Here is an 18,190-nt window from a genome sequence, read left to right on the forward strand (position 1 = left end):
GAGTTGAAAAAAAGCGGTTATTCTGTATGTGTGGGGTCAAACATAAGGCAGAGGGATGACACTGGCATTTAAGATGTTTTGCACTGCTTTGCTCGTCATAAAGCGTCAGTGTTTCAGGACGAGAGTGGAAGGGCGTAATCAGGGGGAAGTAGGTGGTTTCAAACAACCCTATGAAACATCCTCCGCCTGTTTCTGGTTTTGCATTAATTTACATAACTTAACCGTTTCCTTTTTCTCTGCAGTATACTACTACAAGACATGTTGAGTGAGACAGAACTGCCTCTATGCTGTTTGAGAGCGAATGTTTTGTTTATCAGTTGTTTTCCTTTCGCTGGCTTCCTTAAAGCACAACATTTCTCTGTGTACTTATCTGTCGACTTATTGAACTTGAATAAGCCTGCTATTGTAGAACGCATGGTCTGCAAATGATAGTCGTGTACTTATGTTAATGTGTGGACGTTTGGCTCATTTTTGGATTTTCCCTGCTCAGGGTGAAAAGAATAAAAGCGAGAGGGGGCAGCTTTGCATGTAAAACCTGGTAAATGTCACCTGGAGCTGACGAGGATGTCATCTTGGCAAGTGCGTTTGTCTGTTTAGATGATGGCTGGATTTTGTAACGTATGTTTCCATAGTTAGTGGAAAAATTTGAGAATTTAGTGCCTCGCTACAGATGTATTTGACCTAACTCAGGTCACTAATGGAGTGAGTTATTGTTCTTCCTGTTGAATATAGCTTTTTCCTCCGGGATGAGATCCCATGACTGTTATCCACATTTTCATTGATTCCAGATTTGCAGCTTTACTTTTGAACACACGGCACTCATTACTGCTTTCTCCCACATCTTTCTCAGCTACTTATCTAAACATTTAATTTTTTTTTTTGTGGGGGGGTTAGTTGTTGCTCACATCCTGAGTGATGTTGTAATTTACCGCCACGTTAACCATTAACTGTCTTCAGAAAGCACATTTGAGTTTTAAGGAGAGATCTTTTGTAAACCTCCAGATTCCTACCTCTCCTGAACAAGCTTTTGTTTATTTTAAGCCCGTGTTATGTCTGCGGGCATGTAGGTGTGTTTGTATGTACGTGAATATCTTTATTTACATGTATAATTAGCATGTTTGATATACTAACAAAAATATTCAGATAATAGGAAAAATGGATGAAAGTATATAAAATGTAAACACTGGGCCACCTTGACACACAAACACAGTTAACATATGAATGTTTTCTACTCGTTGACCTGCTGATTTCTTTTCCTAACAACCGACACGCAGGAATTATAGCAAATTACATGGATCATTTTTGCAGCATTCAGCTTCAGTAACGTTTAAAGAACCAAAGCTGTAGCCTCTTACTTTGAAATCCCAAAACATAAAGTGTCCCGGGTTACTAGATATAGATATTTGTTTGAAATGCATCATAAAAAGATTTACGGTATAACCCTCTTTTTGCACTAAACTTTAGGTATTTGATCCCTTTCTCTGTCTTTTTTGTTTTATGTTCATCTCTAAATATAAAAATACATCAGTGAACCTTCAGAAATGTTTTCACCAAACCTTAAACTTAAAGTAAAATGCTGCGTCTGGTACTTTTGGATGCATCTGGTAATAAAAACAAAGCAGATGGACCTCAAGCTGACATCGGCTGCCCAAATGTTGGCATCATTGATTGCTCCAATGAAAGTGGATTTCCGCAGGTTGTGGGTAAATGGCATGAAACAAGATGGAGAATTCTGGTAATGGACAACCATAAAGGCTGCTCCGGTGTTTTTGTGCTCCTAAACCACTGCATGCTATTTTGGATGTTCTTTTTTGATACTAATCAGGTTGTTACTCTGCATGTCACATGTTTTGTTTTACTGATTGATTGTATGCCTGTCCTATGGCTATGGGTTCTTCTGTGCTCCTTGGTACTGCTTGCTCCCTAGAAATGGAGCTGGACTCCAGAGGAACCAGACCAGTTCTCCGTATCAAAGGGGAAAATAATTAGGATGGCCAGATAGGCAAAGGAATTCCATGATTTATACTTGACTAAGTAAATGACTGTACTTTTTTTTTTCCATTGCTCATGCCAGTGAGAGATAGCAGAGGCTGCAGGGTGTTTGCTCTGGCTAGCTTTTGTTTTAACTGGTTATCTTTTGTTACAGTCAAGTCATTGTACATATTCGGTAGGATGATTCTCTCTCAAGTGTTTGGGTTGAGATGTTTGTTGCTCCTCCATGGCTTATTTTTCCCTAACAGATATTGGAAATACTGCCTTTGGGTATTCTGGTCAGTAGCTGAGCTCTCTGTTACTGTACATGTTTTCATCTGCACACAGTTAAAGCAGGTCAGCAGGCCCCCTGTAGGCCAGGGTTTCCGTTGTCCGGTAATTGCCGGACTTTGTCCGGTAAAATATGCCGAAGTCCGGTATTTTATAATCTCTCCGGTCAAAATGTCCGGTGAAAATACTCACTGGTGCTGCGGGACTAGATTCCCCGGGAGTACCGCGGAGGGACACGCCGAGCCCCGGCGGAGGGACACGCCGAGCCCCGGCGGAGGGACACGCCGAGCCCCGGCGGAGGGACACGCCGAGCCTCGGTGCCGGGAGCCGGGAGGAAGCGGAGCTGCGGCGCCGACATCCACGTGCGCGTTGATTTATGGTTCCGCGTCGCACAGACGCAGAGCCTACGGCGTAGTATACGCGTCGCTGCATACCTTGCGCCGTAGGTTACGCGCAAGCTTCTGCAATATTTATTTATTTTTTGAAGTTACACTCGCGAGTCAATTGACGGGACTTATTTTATTTTAAATACCCTGTTTTTCAATAAAAATACTATTACATGACTTGCATTGATATCTTACTACTGCATATGATTTATTTTTAACCTCAATAAATTCATATAGCCTATGTGACCGGAATTTCAAACATTTGTCCGGTAAATTGAAACCCTGCCGGTCACATTGTCCGGTGCCAATTTTTTCTAGCGGAAACCCTGCTGTAGGCATGGAGGTTAATTCGCTTTTATGATGCCAACATTTACTATTTGGTCTCTATGGTTGGTCAGTCTGTTGTTTTGTCTTCCATCATTACTTTTCTTGAGTCTCTTAGTCTCATCTGCCTCTGTTAGTTTCTTCTTTTCATCTATTCTCTGGAAAGCACTCGCAAGCAAAAACAAAAAAGAAAGAAAAACAAAACACATCCCCTTTCCTATCGGTGGAAAATGCACCACATTATCCATTCAAAATATTATTCGGCAACGCACAACATTTGGTTGCTGAGGAAAGTCGTTGGAGTTAAAGAGACGGTGAATTTTAGTTTTGAGATGTTGCCTTCAGGGGCAAAACGGCAGGAGAGACACATCTGGAGGTCTCGGGACTGTGATGTGAACTTTGCATCATAGAGGTAAAATACTTTCAGCATTTCAACCAATCTTTGGTGGTTATTCTTACTTCATTTGTCAGTTGGATTTTTCAGAGCAGGTTTACTAAACTATGTTATTGTTGAATTTGAAATAGAAATTCAAGGGTTTTAGCTATTTCGGTGTGATCAGTCACAACATTTTTATGACTAGTATTTATGTGTTGTTAAATTTACAAACCTTGGATTCATACCCTCATGTTGGATCAGATACATAACTTTGCAGAACTGTTTTTTTGTTTTAAACTAAAATTAAATAAATCCAATCTCGAACCGATTCAGAAAATCAGCAGTGATACCCAGCCCTTGTCATCACTTCAGCAGATTCATCCCAGGATGTTTTTGTGTTTAGACTTCGAATGGACTGTGTTGATGTTAGCCGCTTGTGATTGGATATCCTGGTAGGCATTTTAATACCAGGTCTAAGCGGGTCATAGTAGCACAAAGTGATCTGCAGTTGTAGCAAGATAGAGCCAGGACGGAGTCCAAATTTACTTTGGCTGGTTTTTGGTGTCGGGGGGGATGGGAAAAGCACCCGAGCTAGATGATGCTTTTGAAAAGTAATTAAATATTCCTTCCAATGAAACTGATATTTTGATTCAATTAAAATAAAAAATAAAACGTTTATGTTGTCTTCATGCTTCTGTGCAATGTATCAGCACACAAAACACTTTGGTTTGCTGACTTGTGGAACATGATGTGAGTAATTTGGTGGCCTAAGTCGATGTGTAACACGTTTGCAACACACCAGTAATGTGACTAGTTGTGTTCTTCGGGGAAATGTTGGATTATTGTAAAATGTGGCTGTGTGTCAGCATGTGTCTGTCTGTGTTTTAGACTCCAGGTCTCTGGACGGATGAAGGAGCGGAGCTGGGAAGTCCACACCAGCGGTCGGCCTCCTGGGGCAGCGCAGACCATCTCAAAGAGGTAGTTTCTGTCGTTTTAACTTGACTGCTGCCAAGTCACAGCTGAAAAAAAGAGGTGGAGTTGTTTCATAAAAAACTCTCAAAGCAAAGCTGGCTCAATGTATTCATGCAGCCAGTTAAAAAATGCACATGTCATTCTTGAGGTTCATTCCATCTACTTAAAGCATGTTTTATTCGTCAGGCTCTGAGGTCAGTCTAAATATTACTCTCCTTAAAGCTGGTTTCCACTCCTGTCTATCTGCTGGGCTCGGTGGCCAACCAGCCGACCGCAAGGAGTTATAAGGACTCCAGCTCTCCAGACCGTAGTCTAAATTTAACCTCTTTCTCTCCTGGATTCCCTACACCCCTGCATTGTGTTCTTTTCATTATGGCCTGTTGTTTGTGGGCTTTTTGTTGTTTTTGTAAAGACAAGGCAAGAGTTCCTCTTAAGGTTGAAAAGCCATGGTGTTCCCCTTTCAGTTTCACTGAGTAATTTGATGCAGGGTAACTCATGCTACTTAAAAGATCCTACGCCACAATAGAAATCCATATCGTTCTGTTTCCAGTCCAAATATAGCTCCAAAATACAGATGGCACACAGATGTGTGTTTGGTTTTTGCCAACACTGACCAGGAAAGTAAGTTTTGTCCCTTATGTGCCCCTTATAGAGCTTAATTCGATATTTCAGTGTAATTCAAGCTTGCAGTAACTTCAAAGTGTCAACTTTATTTTGTTGACACGTCACCTGATCGGTGTATGTTCTGATCATGTTTGATGCATAAAGTGAACTAGAAAAGCTAGAAATTGTTATGTTCTATGTTTTATTCACAAAAAAAATCTGCTGTGAGCTCATCAGAGTGACATTATAATGATTGCATAAGTCACATTTGAGCTTTAAAATAAACTCTAGACTGCAGCTAGGCCTGCTGACAAACGTCTGCGTTCATCTTTATACAGTTCCTGGGTCTTGGCCTGCACAATCAATAACATAGCACAGCCAGGAAAACCTCTTTATTTTCCCATCCACTGAGATTACATTGGGATTGCCTGGACTTGTCATTATCGACTGCTGCCGCTAAGTGAATGCAGAGAACTGGCTCTCGAACCTCTGCGATTTCATGTGTGGGAGGACATGTATGAAAGGAGCAAGTCTCTTTGTTGACTGTGTTGCCAGGAATACAAGATCAGCAGCGAAGACCACACCTTTGTCTGCACAGTACAACTGTGTCTGTTAGTCTTACAAAGAGTATCCTGTTTTTAGGCTGATACTGGGCCAGAAACACTCATTGACCTTACTTATTTCATCATCACATTCACAGTTGCATGCACGATCCTGGCTTGCAGCCCTCATCAAGTCAAGTCTGCTTTTACGGGTGACAAAAACTAGTCAAATTTAAAGACCAATAGTGTCATTGTATGAGAAGTCCATCTAGGAATCAAAAGAGAGCGGCCGTATATACTCACAGTTGCGGTAAAAATGACAATTAAATCAATTAATCAGCCAAATGGAGAATGATTGTATCTGAAAGTGTGTAGACAAGCCTGTAATTACTTGTTAGGAAATACTTTCCACCTTGGGGACTTCTGTCACATCAGGGAAAAGTTACAGTTCACATCTTGACATATTTTTCCACTACATTTTTTGCTGAATTTACGTTTTGTTTTTTTTTCCTCCAGCAGATTGCTAAACTGAGACTGCAGCTGCAGCGCAGCAAACAGGTCACCCGGCAGAGTAAAGACAGGGAGCTGAGCTCTCTGCAGCTGCCGCAGCTGGCGCAGCACGGTGCTGCGTGTCAGCCACAGGTGAGGCCGCCCCGTCACCCGGCACACGTCTCCACCCGAGTCCCCGCCACGCTCTGTTATGGTGAAAACATTAACCAGGTTGACTCGGGTGGTGTAAGAATCTACTCGGGCTGCGGTGATGTGATAAGGTAGCTTAGCAGCGGAGCACAAACCGCACACATGAAACGGACGGTAACCAAACTATAACACAGCTGCCGGCGATGTTTTAAAGAAAAACAATACAAAGGAGAATGAAGCATTGTTCCTGTTTACATTACTCAATTAACAGCACTAGATTTAGACTGATATAGCTCTGGGTTGACATGAGTCAAACTCTTTTAGGTGCAGATTTCCAGCGAAAGGGCCTGCATACCTATTTAGACTCGTGTGACTGTCGTCAAAAGCTGAGCATGCCGAGTTAATCTTCTGAAGGCTTTTATGTGGTCTGCAGGGCAGCGAGAGACGGAAGGAGGGGAATGTGCCTGGACATGTCCTTTTCTGTCCTTGTTTCCAGTTCATTTATTAACAGATGCTCATGAACCAGTTTAGGAAAATTAACAGACTCTTATATGCCTGGCCGTATTCCTCCCTGCGGTAGTGCAGTCGTCACATTTTTATTCGGTATGAAATCTTGTCTACCGTAATTTAAGTATATTAGCTGAAAGTATTTTAGCTGAAAACGTCTACACAGAATATATAATGAAATGTGTTCATTAATGTGCAATAATAGATAAAGAGCTTTTGTCCCAGACGTGGTGAGTTATGTTTGACTTCAGGGTTAATCTGTGTATTTGAGACATATTACAAACCTCATTTCCAGATAATGTTGGAAATTATAATGTCTTAAGGCCTGATGTATCATATTTAATTCAAGCCACCCCAAAAATCACAATATTGTTTTTATTCTCCTTTTTATTTTGCTTTAAACAGTTTGAAAATAAACCTAAAACCATAAATTGAAAATATAGAAAAATTACCAAAATGTATTCATAAAGATACAAAAAAATATTTATAAGAAAACTGTTAAAGACAAAATTGATTTTAAATTAAAAGAATTATAATTCTTTGTGTATTTCATATATCAGGCATCAAGGGGTAAAAATAAAACAAAAATATTTGTTTTAATTCATTTTTGTTATTCAAAATTTAAATGTGTTAATTCAAATAAAAAAACAACTTCTAAATGTATTATTAATGCAATTTTTATATGACCAAAACCATACAAGGGAGGATTCTTGGTGTCTGCAAGAAGCAGCATTTGTGTTTTTCTGACTTTTATGTCGACGTAGAATTTGATGCCAGGGACACATACAGAGCCCAACACATTTAAAAAAATAGAAAACTATATTTTTATACATAAAATACAATGATAGTCTTTCTATGTGAATTGAGCATTTACTCTTGGTATCCTTTTAGCATTCTACACAAAGTTGGTAAATTACTTTGTGCAACAGTTTGAGTTTTTGGTTTTTGGAGCACAAGTTTCTTCTGTTTATTTCAACCTGAATGCAACTACAAACTACTGAGCAGCAAAGGTTTTCCAAAGTACACCCAAGTGTGGCTGTATTGATCATGGTAGTACGATTGTTTCTCACGCGGCGCTGCCTGAGGGATCAAAGGTCACAAGCATTCAGCTCTGGCTTCCAGCTTTGTCCTGTACTCTGAGATTTCCCCTGGACTAAATTAATCTTTGACGGTAGTACTCACTGTAAGATGGTGAAAGACCAATCTTATTTTCAGTTTGTCATTGAGAATTGACCAGCGACCTTCAAACAAAGGTGTGAACAAAGCAGCGGTCATGCTAAGTCGTTGGTGAATTCTCCTTTTTCCTCCCAATTCTGACACTGACTCTTCCTTATTAGTGTATTTTATACTTTGTTTCTCTCTCTTTATCTAGTACAAGGGAACTCAATCAACTTTGACGGCAGTCCCCCTGACAAAGTCCCTCGCCTGCCGAGTGCCGAGCAGTATGGAGGGCATCAACCACGAGTTGGAAAATGTTTTTATCAGAGAAGACTGGGAACAAGTGATGCAGGTACAAATGTGCTTCAACAGCTGTAGTCGTCCTAGCTGTGTTTGTATCAGCATTTTATTACATGTGTGAATGACCCTGCCGGTTATTTCCATCTTCAATAAAGTCCTTTAACCATTCACCAGTAAGATTAAACATTTTACTAATGTAGTAGCAGACAGACGTTAGATGGCAGTGTTTTAGTTGACAGTTTAGAGCAGTATCTATGTGCTAATCCTCTACTGTTAACAAAATGGGGTTAAAATTGCAGGATTGTGTGAGGATACGTTGCCTATATCCTCAAACCACTTTGAAACTCTTGCGTGAATACAATGTTGCAATGTTCTTTGAGGGCTTAAATGACTTGATATCCGAATGCACGGCTTTGCAGAATAGCTTGGCCCCCTCCGTGACCCGGTGTCCCGGTTCGCCCTTCTGAATCCTAATTTTTATGGGCCGTGGCAGTCATGCCACCCAAGATCACTTCTGTGCAATTTCCCTGACTGTAATAGCCCTAGTTAACATAACCATTGCTACTACTCACCATTAAAGAGGCAGGCCTCTTTGGGAGGTTAGTTTACATGGTTAATGTGTCACTTTTATTATTCGTCTGTTTTATTATTGTAGCGTAATGGAGTCAAATTAAAATCTTAACTCCAGTTCAGAAGGAAAATTCAAATCCACTCCCTGCATTGGTTCATCCGGGGGTACCATTCCTCTTCAGTATGTGTAGTGCTCCTACAAAAATGGTCATTTAATACTTTTCAACTGAATAATTCCTAAAATGGATTTGCCTCGGAATAGCTGGACTGTAATGTTTTAGTGACATTAGATAATCGTATTAATAGATAAATGATCTACACTAAGTCTTGGATGATGGTGGAGGATCGACTAGCATGCAGCCTTATTATGTTTTTGAAAAATATCTGTATATTACGTAAACCTGGCTTCTTGTTTATGCAACTTATACGTATATATATATATATATATATATATATATATATAATATACTTATACGTATAACTTATATATAAGTATATTATACATTTAATAGTAAATATATTCTAAATTACTGTAGGTTATGAGTGTATATATACTATAGTAGTATAAGTATATGATAAATTAAAAAGTTGTTGCAAACTATTTTGTACAAAAGTGGATACAGATCTGGTGATAGTAGCAAATATTGTTAAGATGTGAATGGTTTTGGTTGGTTACTTAATCTTTCATTTGTGTTTGAATTTATTATTCTAGGAATTGTAGTGAATGTTTTTCACCCTTTTTGAGTTGTGATTATTGTAATCTTTTGTATGTCTATGTGTGAACCCCAGGAAGAATAGTCTTCCCATGGTGAAGACTAATGGGGATCCTTATTAAATAAACAAATAAACTTAGAAATAAGGCACATATCCAGATAAGTACACACATCCACTTTAATAATAACTTTAAGCACAGATAGCCACTTAACAAAAATAATAAACAGATATTTAGAGCATTAACATACTAGTGCTTTTTTTTTTTTAAACAATTATGCACTGCATGAGTTAATGAAACATTAGCCTGATTTCTTCAAACAGCTGGCTCGTTGACGGGATCCCACTGAATCAAGCGCAGCTCGCACGCTTCGTGCTTCAGCCCTGTGTGCTGTTGCCAGAGGTGATGTCTCATCAACAGACGCGAGCAGACCTCAGATGGCGTTCTGAGTCACAGCAGAGCAGTAAACTGTGACTGGGCTACGTACACAACAAGCGTACCATTTTATGGAGCTGTTGTGACTCTGTGCTGCTGGTGGAAGTAGTCATCATCCTTCCGTGAATATCGTAATTGTAGACATTTTACACATAACTAGCTGAACTTCACCCAAGTGATCGTTGCATAACCTTAACATTTAGCAACAGTTTCACTGAGCGCTGGTTTCAGAAAGGGACCGGTTTTTTTCCATCAGCAGGAGGGTGACTTTTGAACATGTATAACCATGATAAGAAAGAACTTCTCAGGTTATTATTGAAATTAATTACACAGAGGCGAGTAAATTCTTATCCTGCATGTAATCTCACCTGTGTACAATTCAATTGCTCAGAGCAGCAGAGGCACATAAATCCTGCCTGATGTGAGGCTGTAAACACAGACGGAGCCGTGAGGCTCCAACCTCAGTTGCACAATCACACAAACAAATACAAACCGTATTTTTTTTCACTTTCGGTGGAAAAAAAATAGAATCAGCTCTGTTTGTATCAGCTTTGCTCGAGCAGAACGCGGTTCACATCACACTATTCATGTGTTCTCAAGGACTGCCATCTGCGGTTTGCTTCTCCATTTGCCCTTTAACAGACACACCAGATGCCTTTTAGTTGCAGCAATTCAGAGATTTAGGACATTTTAGCTGATGCTCTTAATCAGGAATGAAGTCAATGCAAGATCAGGCAGGTACAGTAGCTTCAGGATTGTCACCCAGGATCCCTCCATCACATGACATGTGAACTCTGTCCTCTGCTAGGACTTATGAGTGTTTCTTTACAGAAAGTGCCACCTCTTTCCCTCTTCAGGGTTAAGGTGTGTTAAGGCAGTGGTTCCCAACCGTTTTTCCTTGTTTCGCCCCCTATTTGTGTCTAAGACCAGCCAGGCCCCCCGACCCGTACGTACTAGCACCAAAATAGTCTTTAATTGGAAGAAATGAACATTAATTATGTTTTTTTGATACATTTCTCTTTGGTTTACTCTGTATATATATGACTTTGTTTTTCTCCAATGTCACCAATGTATAAAATACGCACAAAAGGACATAAAAGGACATAAAATGATTTCTGAAAAATGTCTCTTTTAATATGAGAACAACATTTTTTAACATTTTTCCTTTAACAACCTGTCGGAGTAGATTAAATGTTGAGTAATGATATAATAATAATAAGGAATGAAATCATTTCCTGTGTTTTTCACCAGTGTATAAAAAATACAAAAAATCCCCAGGGGGGGACCCGGACCCCAGGTTGGGAGACACTGTGTTAACTCATGGATCCTCAACACCTCTGCTTTCTGACCACACAGGCCACGGAGGTGATGGATGGCCGCCGACCTCCCTTCCCTCCGCATCGCTACAGCCACAGTGGGGATACACGTGACACGGACACTCAGGCCCCTTCAAGTGGTGAATCCAGCCCGTCGCCCCGGCCCTGCAGCTCTGACCACATCCACTCTCCCGATGGAAGCCCCTGTTCTGCCGAGGAGATCGATAAAGGTATGCTTTCACAGTTGAACGGATGCTGCTCAGCAAATCATACCAGAGCTGCTTCCATTTAGGCTGTGGAGAGACCACCGCGGAGGTCGTGTTTAAATATGTACACGGTAAATATTTATGACAGGTGGAAGTTGTGTGCCATCAGGTAAACTGGCTCAAGTGCTATGATTTGAATGTCAAGTTTTTGGAAAGGAATTAAACCTGGCAGAAGCAACCTTACCTGACTTTCTAGCCCAGTTCCAGTAGATTTATTGCTCTCTAGCAACGAAACGCCAAACTGGTTGAGCATTGGGATTGTAGTTGCCAGGTTTGGGCAAGGAACGGAAAGAAAAGACTGATTGTGCTGCACGATCATTTGTTCAGTCTTGCAGTGGAATGCAACCCTAACTACAGCCGGCACCACGTCCACAGTCTGCTGTGTGCGCTTCAGTTTTACAAAGCACTTGCTGACGTCCTAAAATGAGTTTCAGTTTATTCATTGTAGATGATGACTAAAGCTGTGAAGACAATCCCAAGGCCCCACCCCGCCCCGTTATCACTTCATCTGCAGGATGCAGTTTCAGTCATTGTACCGGCCCATTCTTTCACCTGTGGGTTTTCTGAGGCTCCTAATGTCTCAGAATGACTCCACAAGCTGTTGTTATACCCACAGAAATGACAGAAAAATTACATGTGGACATACTGGGTAACTGAGATGTATTTCCTGGGAAGCAGAGCTCCGAGTTTGAAGAGATTTCTGCTCTGAGCTAAGTTTCTTAAAATATTTAAATCCACAGTCCAGAAGGGTCTGATTAAAACACATTCCCACATACAATAAACCTAAGCTCCAGTTTCCTTTTTGGATTTCCAACTTAAATAAAAATGGGCCATCTATGGAAAACCACTCTGCAAGCACCAAAAACAAACAACATGACACCTTTTCTCCTTTTGGTGGAAAAATACACTACATAAAAATATCAAACATTTGTATGGCGACACAGCCTTGGTTGCTGAGGAAGAGAGGAACGTTGTGGGAATAAAAGAGAGAATAATAGCGAGATTTGAGATGCTGTGTCCAGGTGGACAACAGCAGGAAAGACGCACCCTCGAGGTGTCAGGATGTGATGCAAACCTCTCGCTTTTGTAGACAGGAAATGTTTGTGGAATGGCATCTTATTTTGAGACCTAATCTTTTTTCTTTTTTCTTCTTCTTTTGGAAATCCAAAAAACATGTGAGATATTGCCTGCATTTCAATGTAAAATATATTTGTAACTTTGTTGCTTGCTACATTATTCACAAGTTTTGTAAATTCATTTAATTTTGGTGTCTAAGCTATTAAAATGGTTTGTTAAACAAGTTTCACACACGTGAATTTTATGTTTTTGTATGATTTTTAGATCCAATGTGTAAATATCATTTATCAAAATGAAAAAATAATTGTAAATTCAGACATGTGAGAGTCTGCTGTAAAAATGATACCAAACAAGGAGTTATAAACAGTTTTTAAGGTAAAATATAGAGGAAAATCCAAAGTAATCCAAAGCCAATTCCAGGGGCTTAATATCTCACAAAAGTGCTACCAAAATATGACTGCTTTTATTTGATATGTGCATATATACAGGACTGTCTCAGAAAATTAGAATATTGTGATAAAGTTCTTTATTTTCTGTAATGCAATTAGAAAAACAAAAATGTCATACATTCTGGATTCATTACAGATCAACTGAAATATTGCAAGCCTTTTATTATTTTAATATTGCTGATTATGGTTTACAGTTTAAGATTAAGATTCCAAGAATATTCACATTTTTTGAGATAGGATATTTGAGTTTTCTTAAGCTGTAAGCCACCGTCAGCAATATTAAAATAATAAAAGGCTTGCATTATTTCAGTTGATTTGTAATGAATCCAGAATGTATTTTTGCTTTACAGAAAATAAAGAACTTTATCACAATATTTTCTAATTTTCTGAGACAGTCCTGTACATGTATGTTGGTCTGTTGGCATCAGTTGAATTGTTCAGTATGAGTGCTGTTCACCACCAGGTGGAGCTCTCACTGAGCTGTGGGTTGTTTTTAAGGAAGGGAATGTATCCGGAAGTGGGTGTTGGATTACCATCAACTCTCTGAAATGTTCTGACCAATGAGACGGTCCGTTCATACATCCGCGTCCCTGCAGGCTTTATCCAGCCAGAGCAGAGCAAAGAGTGCATTCCTGGTTGACATGGTAATCGGCAGGTCAGCTTTTATATGTCTCTACCAGTAACCGAAGCAGACTGAGAGACACAAAATGACCTTCTGATTCCTCGCAGAGGCTATGAATGAGTTGTGCAACAGAATATGATTTATGGTGGTTGTTACACCAAAGGAAAGGCTGATTTCAGAGTTGGGCTGCAGAAAGTGAAGTTGTCCTTGTTGTTTGGCTGACAGTTAAGCGAGTGCAATCCTTAAACTGTTGCAGCCTGGAGTCTTAGTAGCAGCCTTTTATTTGTATTAGCAGCTAAACAGTCGTGTCTCATCTGTGGCGATGTAATAAATAACATATCCTAACATATCCTTTTACGTCCTAATAAACGATGTAACAGCTTGGTGTTGGAATCGTGACGTGTTTAGGTGGAAATGTTCATTATGGGCTAAAAGCTCAGGGTCTGTCTGGTGTGCTGCATGAGACTATAAATGGCTTGATTGATTTTTAATTTCATCTGCCCCCATTATCTGGAGCGCTCGTTTGGAAGAGGTGTCACGCTTGCAAAAGTCAGTTCTGTTTTATGAGTCTTTTTTTCAGATGATACAAAAGTTTGTTTATTTTTTTGTCCACAGAAGTCACTGAATGTTCAAAATGTACTTTTATTTTTTCACAGCTATATCCAAATGTTTAGACTGAAAATCTGTGGCTGTATTTTCTGTGGTTCCAGACATGTGCAGTTCTCCTCTCCCCAAGTTCGCCACTTCTCCCAAACCCAACAACAGCTATATGTTCAAACGGGAACCGCCAGAGGGATGCGAGAGGGTTAAAGTCTTTGAGGAGCTGGTGTAAGTACTTCTTGTTTTGATTGTTTTACCTGTGCTCAGTTTTCAAGTGCGTACCTACAAGAGAATAAATTGTCTTCTGTCTGTGCATTTGGTCTCTTGCTGTCTTAAATATCTCATCCTGAAATATTTTTAAGTGGCTATTGCTAGGGATTGAGGGTATAACCCAGCCTGAAATATGGCACTTTTACCGTATTTTCTGGACTATAAGCCGCTACTTTTTTCATAGGTTTTGAACCGTGCGGCTTATACAAAGGTGCAGCTATTCTGTGGATTTTTCTTCCACCGCTCGGGGCGCTCTAACTGGAATTAGAATCAAAACTAAGACAAAATAAATGCAAAGAAGAATACGCTACTTCTTCTTTAGCAGATAGAAGTAGGTAGAAGCAGATTTCAAACAGATAAATAGATAAATAAATACCAGTTATTTTCTCTTGGTTCTGTCCCGTTTTAATCAGCAAAGTTGCTGCCGTGTTAAAAGACTGTTAGGAAAGGATCTATTTAGGTACAAACATGTACATCATTTACAGTTCGAAATCGTTCTGTACATGTAGTAAATATCTAATCTAACAACATAAATATCTGCGGCTTGCATATCTTTTTTTTTTTAAATAGAGCAGATGCGGCTTGTATGCAGGTGCGGCTTGTATATCCTTTTTTAATTATTTTTTTTAAATAGATCGGATGCGGCTTATATGCAGGTGCAGCTTATAGTCCAGAAAATATGGTATATTGTTCATGTTTTCTGGTTAGTCAGATGAATAGTAAATGGAAAGCGCACATCTTAATGGTGACTTTTGTCGTCTTCAGGTCTGGCAAATCAAAAGGCTTCCCCCTCTTCTCATGCCCCGACAAAAACAAGGTGAACTTTATTCCCAGAGGCTCGGCCTTCTGCCCCGTTAAACTCCTCTGCTCCTCTTTATTCTCCCCCATATCCCCCTGCACCTCCGTCAGCCCTGGTCTCCATAGCAACAGCGGCCCGGGACCTCAGGCCGGCCCGACTCTGCCCGCGGCTCCGCTAGCCGACTCAAGCGGCGGCGGCGGGAAGTCTGACGGCAGCACCGACAGCCTGAACCCCGACACGGACCCGGGGAGAGATGGCTCAGCACAATTACTCCTTACCAGCTAGTTCCTCAGGTATTCAGGACCAAACCACCTGCAGTTAAAACGTTGCTTCTCGTCAGGTGGTATGGGTTTAAAATATAAAGAAAAAAAAAAATCTTGCACTCTGATAATCCTAACGTTAGCCAGCAGGGAGTGCCCAAGGTCTTAGAAATGACAAGCTCCAAGGAGGATAATGGTACCAGCAACCTGCTGCATGAGTCTTTCTGCAGATCCTCATGTTTGTCCCTCTGTCAGCGAACTCTGATGTTTTCTGAAAATACTTGATGGTTTGGGCATTGCTGCTGACCTTGGGCGCAGTCTCTCTCCACCCATAACTAACCCTTTCCTGTGTACCATGACACCACCCATAGCAGAAATAGCTTTATTTTGTTTTGTTTCCTTGCAACAGATAGAAGAGACTGCTCACATTGTTGTGCTACTTACTGTGGGCAGCTTTTATCAAGGTTGGACTTAAAAGAGACGACTATGCTACATCAGAAAAGAACATGTTGTATTGATGTTATCCACCCAGCTGTTCAGTGTTCAGCAAGCTCAAATGCATGTTGTGTTTTCAGATTCTGGGATATCTTAAAGCCAGAGTAGTTTGTCCCACTTTGGCTCAGAGGGGTGCAGGCCTTTATTTTATTTTTTTTTAAACATATTTGTTTGAATGTATTTGTAGCACATTGTCAATGAGAAACCAGCAGTCGTTTGAGTTCAGGCTCGACCCAGCGGGTTAACAAGACGACACCCATAGTTCCATTACCAATATAGCTCGTTAAGCTAAACACAAAGTGCAAATGTCAGCTGTTTATTCAGCGACCAATCAGAAAGCACACATTTATTTCCTCGTTTTCTTGCCCCCACACTAATCGCAACTGTATCTCAGGTTCTTTGGAATGTACTCGCTTGGACGACGATGCCTTTCCCCCCAGACTTTCCTGCTCGCAGACGCGTTCCAGTCTGTGACAGAAATGTTTTTGTTTTTGTTGTTTCCTTTTGAACAGAGTGGGTTTTATTTCCGACTGAATCGAGTGATTGATGCCACCGACTGTGACAGACGACTCCAGGGTTTAGCTGTTCAGGTTTCAGGTGCTATGACACATTCCAGAGATCACTGTTGCACCGGTCAACCGTGAGCGCTCAAGTCAACACGGAGCTGACTACATAAGCTACTCCTTCACAAAATTCAACAAGTTAACTCAATTTATTTCACCCTTTTTCTTGGATGCGAACCAAAGCAAATTATAAATAATAATAATAATAATAAAAAATTTTAAAAAATGAATAAAAAGCTGTCATGTATTTGGGACGGATGGGGATTTTTTTTCTTTTCCTTTTTGTGCCAGAAGTAAAATGTTTGTGTGTATTTAATTTTTATTTTTAAACAGATTTAAACAACAAGCAGCATATGAACACTGGTTCATAGTGTTTTAAACACAGGCCATTCCTTAAAGCCTGGCCGAAGCACTTACGTGGAGAAGATAATCACTATTTTTTTTTCTTTTTAGACCAGTTTGTTGGTTAAAATAATAAAAGTAATGTGCAATTGAGTTTTAAAGCTACACAAAAATGTGTAACCAAGTTGGGCTCTATGTACAGATTTAACTAGCCTGACCAGTCATACTCTTATCATTTATGTGACTTTATCGGGTCTTGGATGTTCCTGTCTCAGCGATCCGCATAAAGCTCAAACCTCGCCCGTCACGATTGGTCCGGTACGTTCTGTACCGGTGTATTTCACAAAAGAGAAATTTGGTCAAGTAATCAGTTTTGACTGGCCAGGCTAGGATGTAACCCCGTGTCACCTGCCCAACTATCAACATTTACCTAAAAAAGACACAAAAACATGATAGATTAACACCAAGTATACAAGATTTACCTACCAAATGCTTCGTTCAGCAACTGTGTTCAGCTAATCGCGCACAAAAACACAAATGAGAACAACATACGCAGCACGTTCCACACAAGTCCAGTTTTACTCCTCCGCTTTCAGCTCCCGAGAGGTTTAAAGCATACTAATTCTGATTTTATTTACAAGCATTGTTCAGTGCTGTCAAGAAAAGGTTGGCAATGACATTTTTCCTGTGTATTACATGTTTTCATGTAGATTTTGTGTGTTCTTTTTTTTTTTCAATAAACAAAACAGAAACGCCTCTTTTTGGATTGATATGTATTTATTTTATTTCTTTTTTTAAGGGCATACACAGACACATTGACGGTCAGTATTTACTACTATGGGATGTATGTACTAATAGAAGTAAAGGTAAGGCAGTTCATGTATTTGGTTATAACTAAAACTAAAACCATCAAAAATTAGTCATCGTTCAGATACTAGAAAATAAATTTGCACTTAACATGGTTTCTAATAATTCTGATCAGAGATTTGATTAAGGCATTTTCATCAAAGTCCATATAACATTAAATTGTAATCATTTTCAAATATCTCAACAATAATGGCTTTAAAAAACGTTTTAAACTGCATACGTCTCCCTTAAAGCATCTTTCTGAAGTTAGAACAACCCTAGGTCTGTGATTGGATAGGAAGGATTGCTGACCAACAACTATGTGAATTGAAGTAGTTTTGAGTGAAAATAGTGTTTGAGAGTTTGCAACCTCAGTTACGAGAAATTGCTATTTTAAGCCTCGGACAGGAATCAGAAATGTCCTATTTAAGTGTTTGTGTGGGTCGGCCCCCTACCGTCAAAGTGGGGTCATTTTAACTTCCTATGTGTACTAAAAGCA

General features: G+C 40.0%; 1 protein-coding gene across 3 annotated transcripts in view; it reads left to right on the forward strand.

The window, feature by feature from the left end:
- LOC133439580 (glucocorticoid-induced transcript 1 protein) overlaps window positions 1–17,601 on the forward strand; it is a 41,812-nt gene extending 24,211 nt beyond the window's left edge. Inside the window, exons 4-10 of one of the 3 annotated variants that reach the window (XM_061717495.1) lie at window positions 4,237–4,326; window positions 5,982–6,107; window positions 7,984–8,121; window positions 11,143–11,332; window positions 14,227–14,344; window positions 15,152–15,478; window positions 16,453–17,601. In XM_061717495.1, the coding sequence (XP_061573479.1) occupies window positions 4,237–4,326; window positions 5,982–6,107; window positions 7,984–8,121; window positions 11,143–11,332; window positions 14,227–14,344; window positions 15,152–15,470 (981 nt within the window). In that variant the 3' untranslated portion in view covers window positions 15,471–15,478; window positions 16,453–17,601. Of the gene's footprint in view, window positions 1–4,236; window positions 4,327–5,981; window positions 6,108–7,983; window positions 8,122–11,142; window positions 11,333–14,226; window positions 14,345–15,151 lie in introns of all 3 variants that reach the window. The other 2 variants (XM_061717494.1, XM_061717496.1) reach the window with 2 other exon arrangements.
- The last annotated feature ends 589 nt before the right edge of the window (window positions 17,602–18,190 follow it).

This window comes from Cololabis saira, chromosome 3, assembly GCF_033807715.1.
Source record: "Cololabis saira isolate AMF1-May2022 chromosome 3, fColSai1.1, whole genome shotgun sequence".
Taxonomy (NCBI): Eukaryota; Metazoa; Chordata; class Actinopteri; order Beloniformes; family Belonidae; genus Cololabis; species Cololabis saira.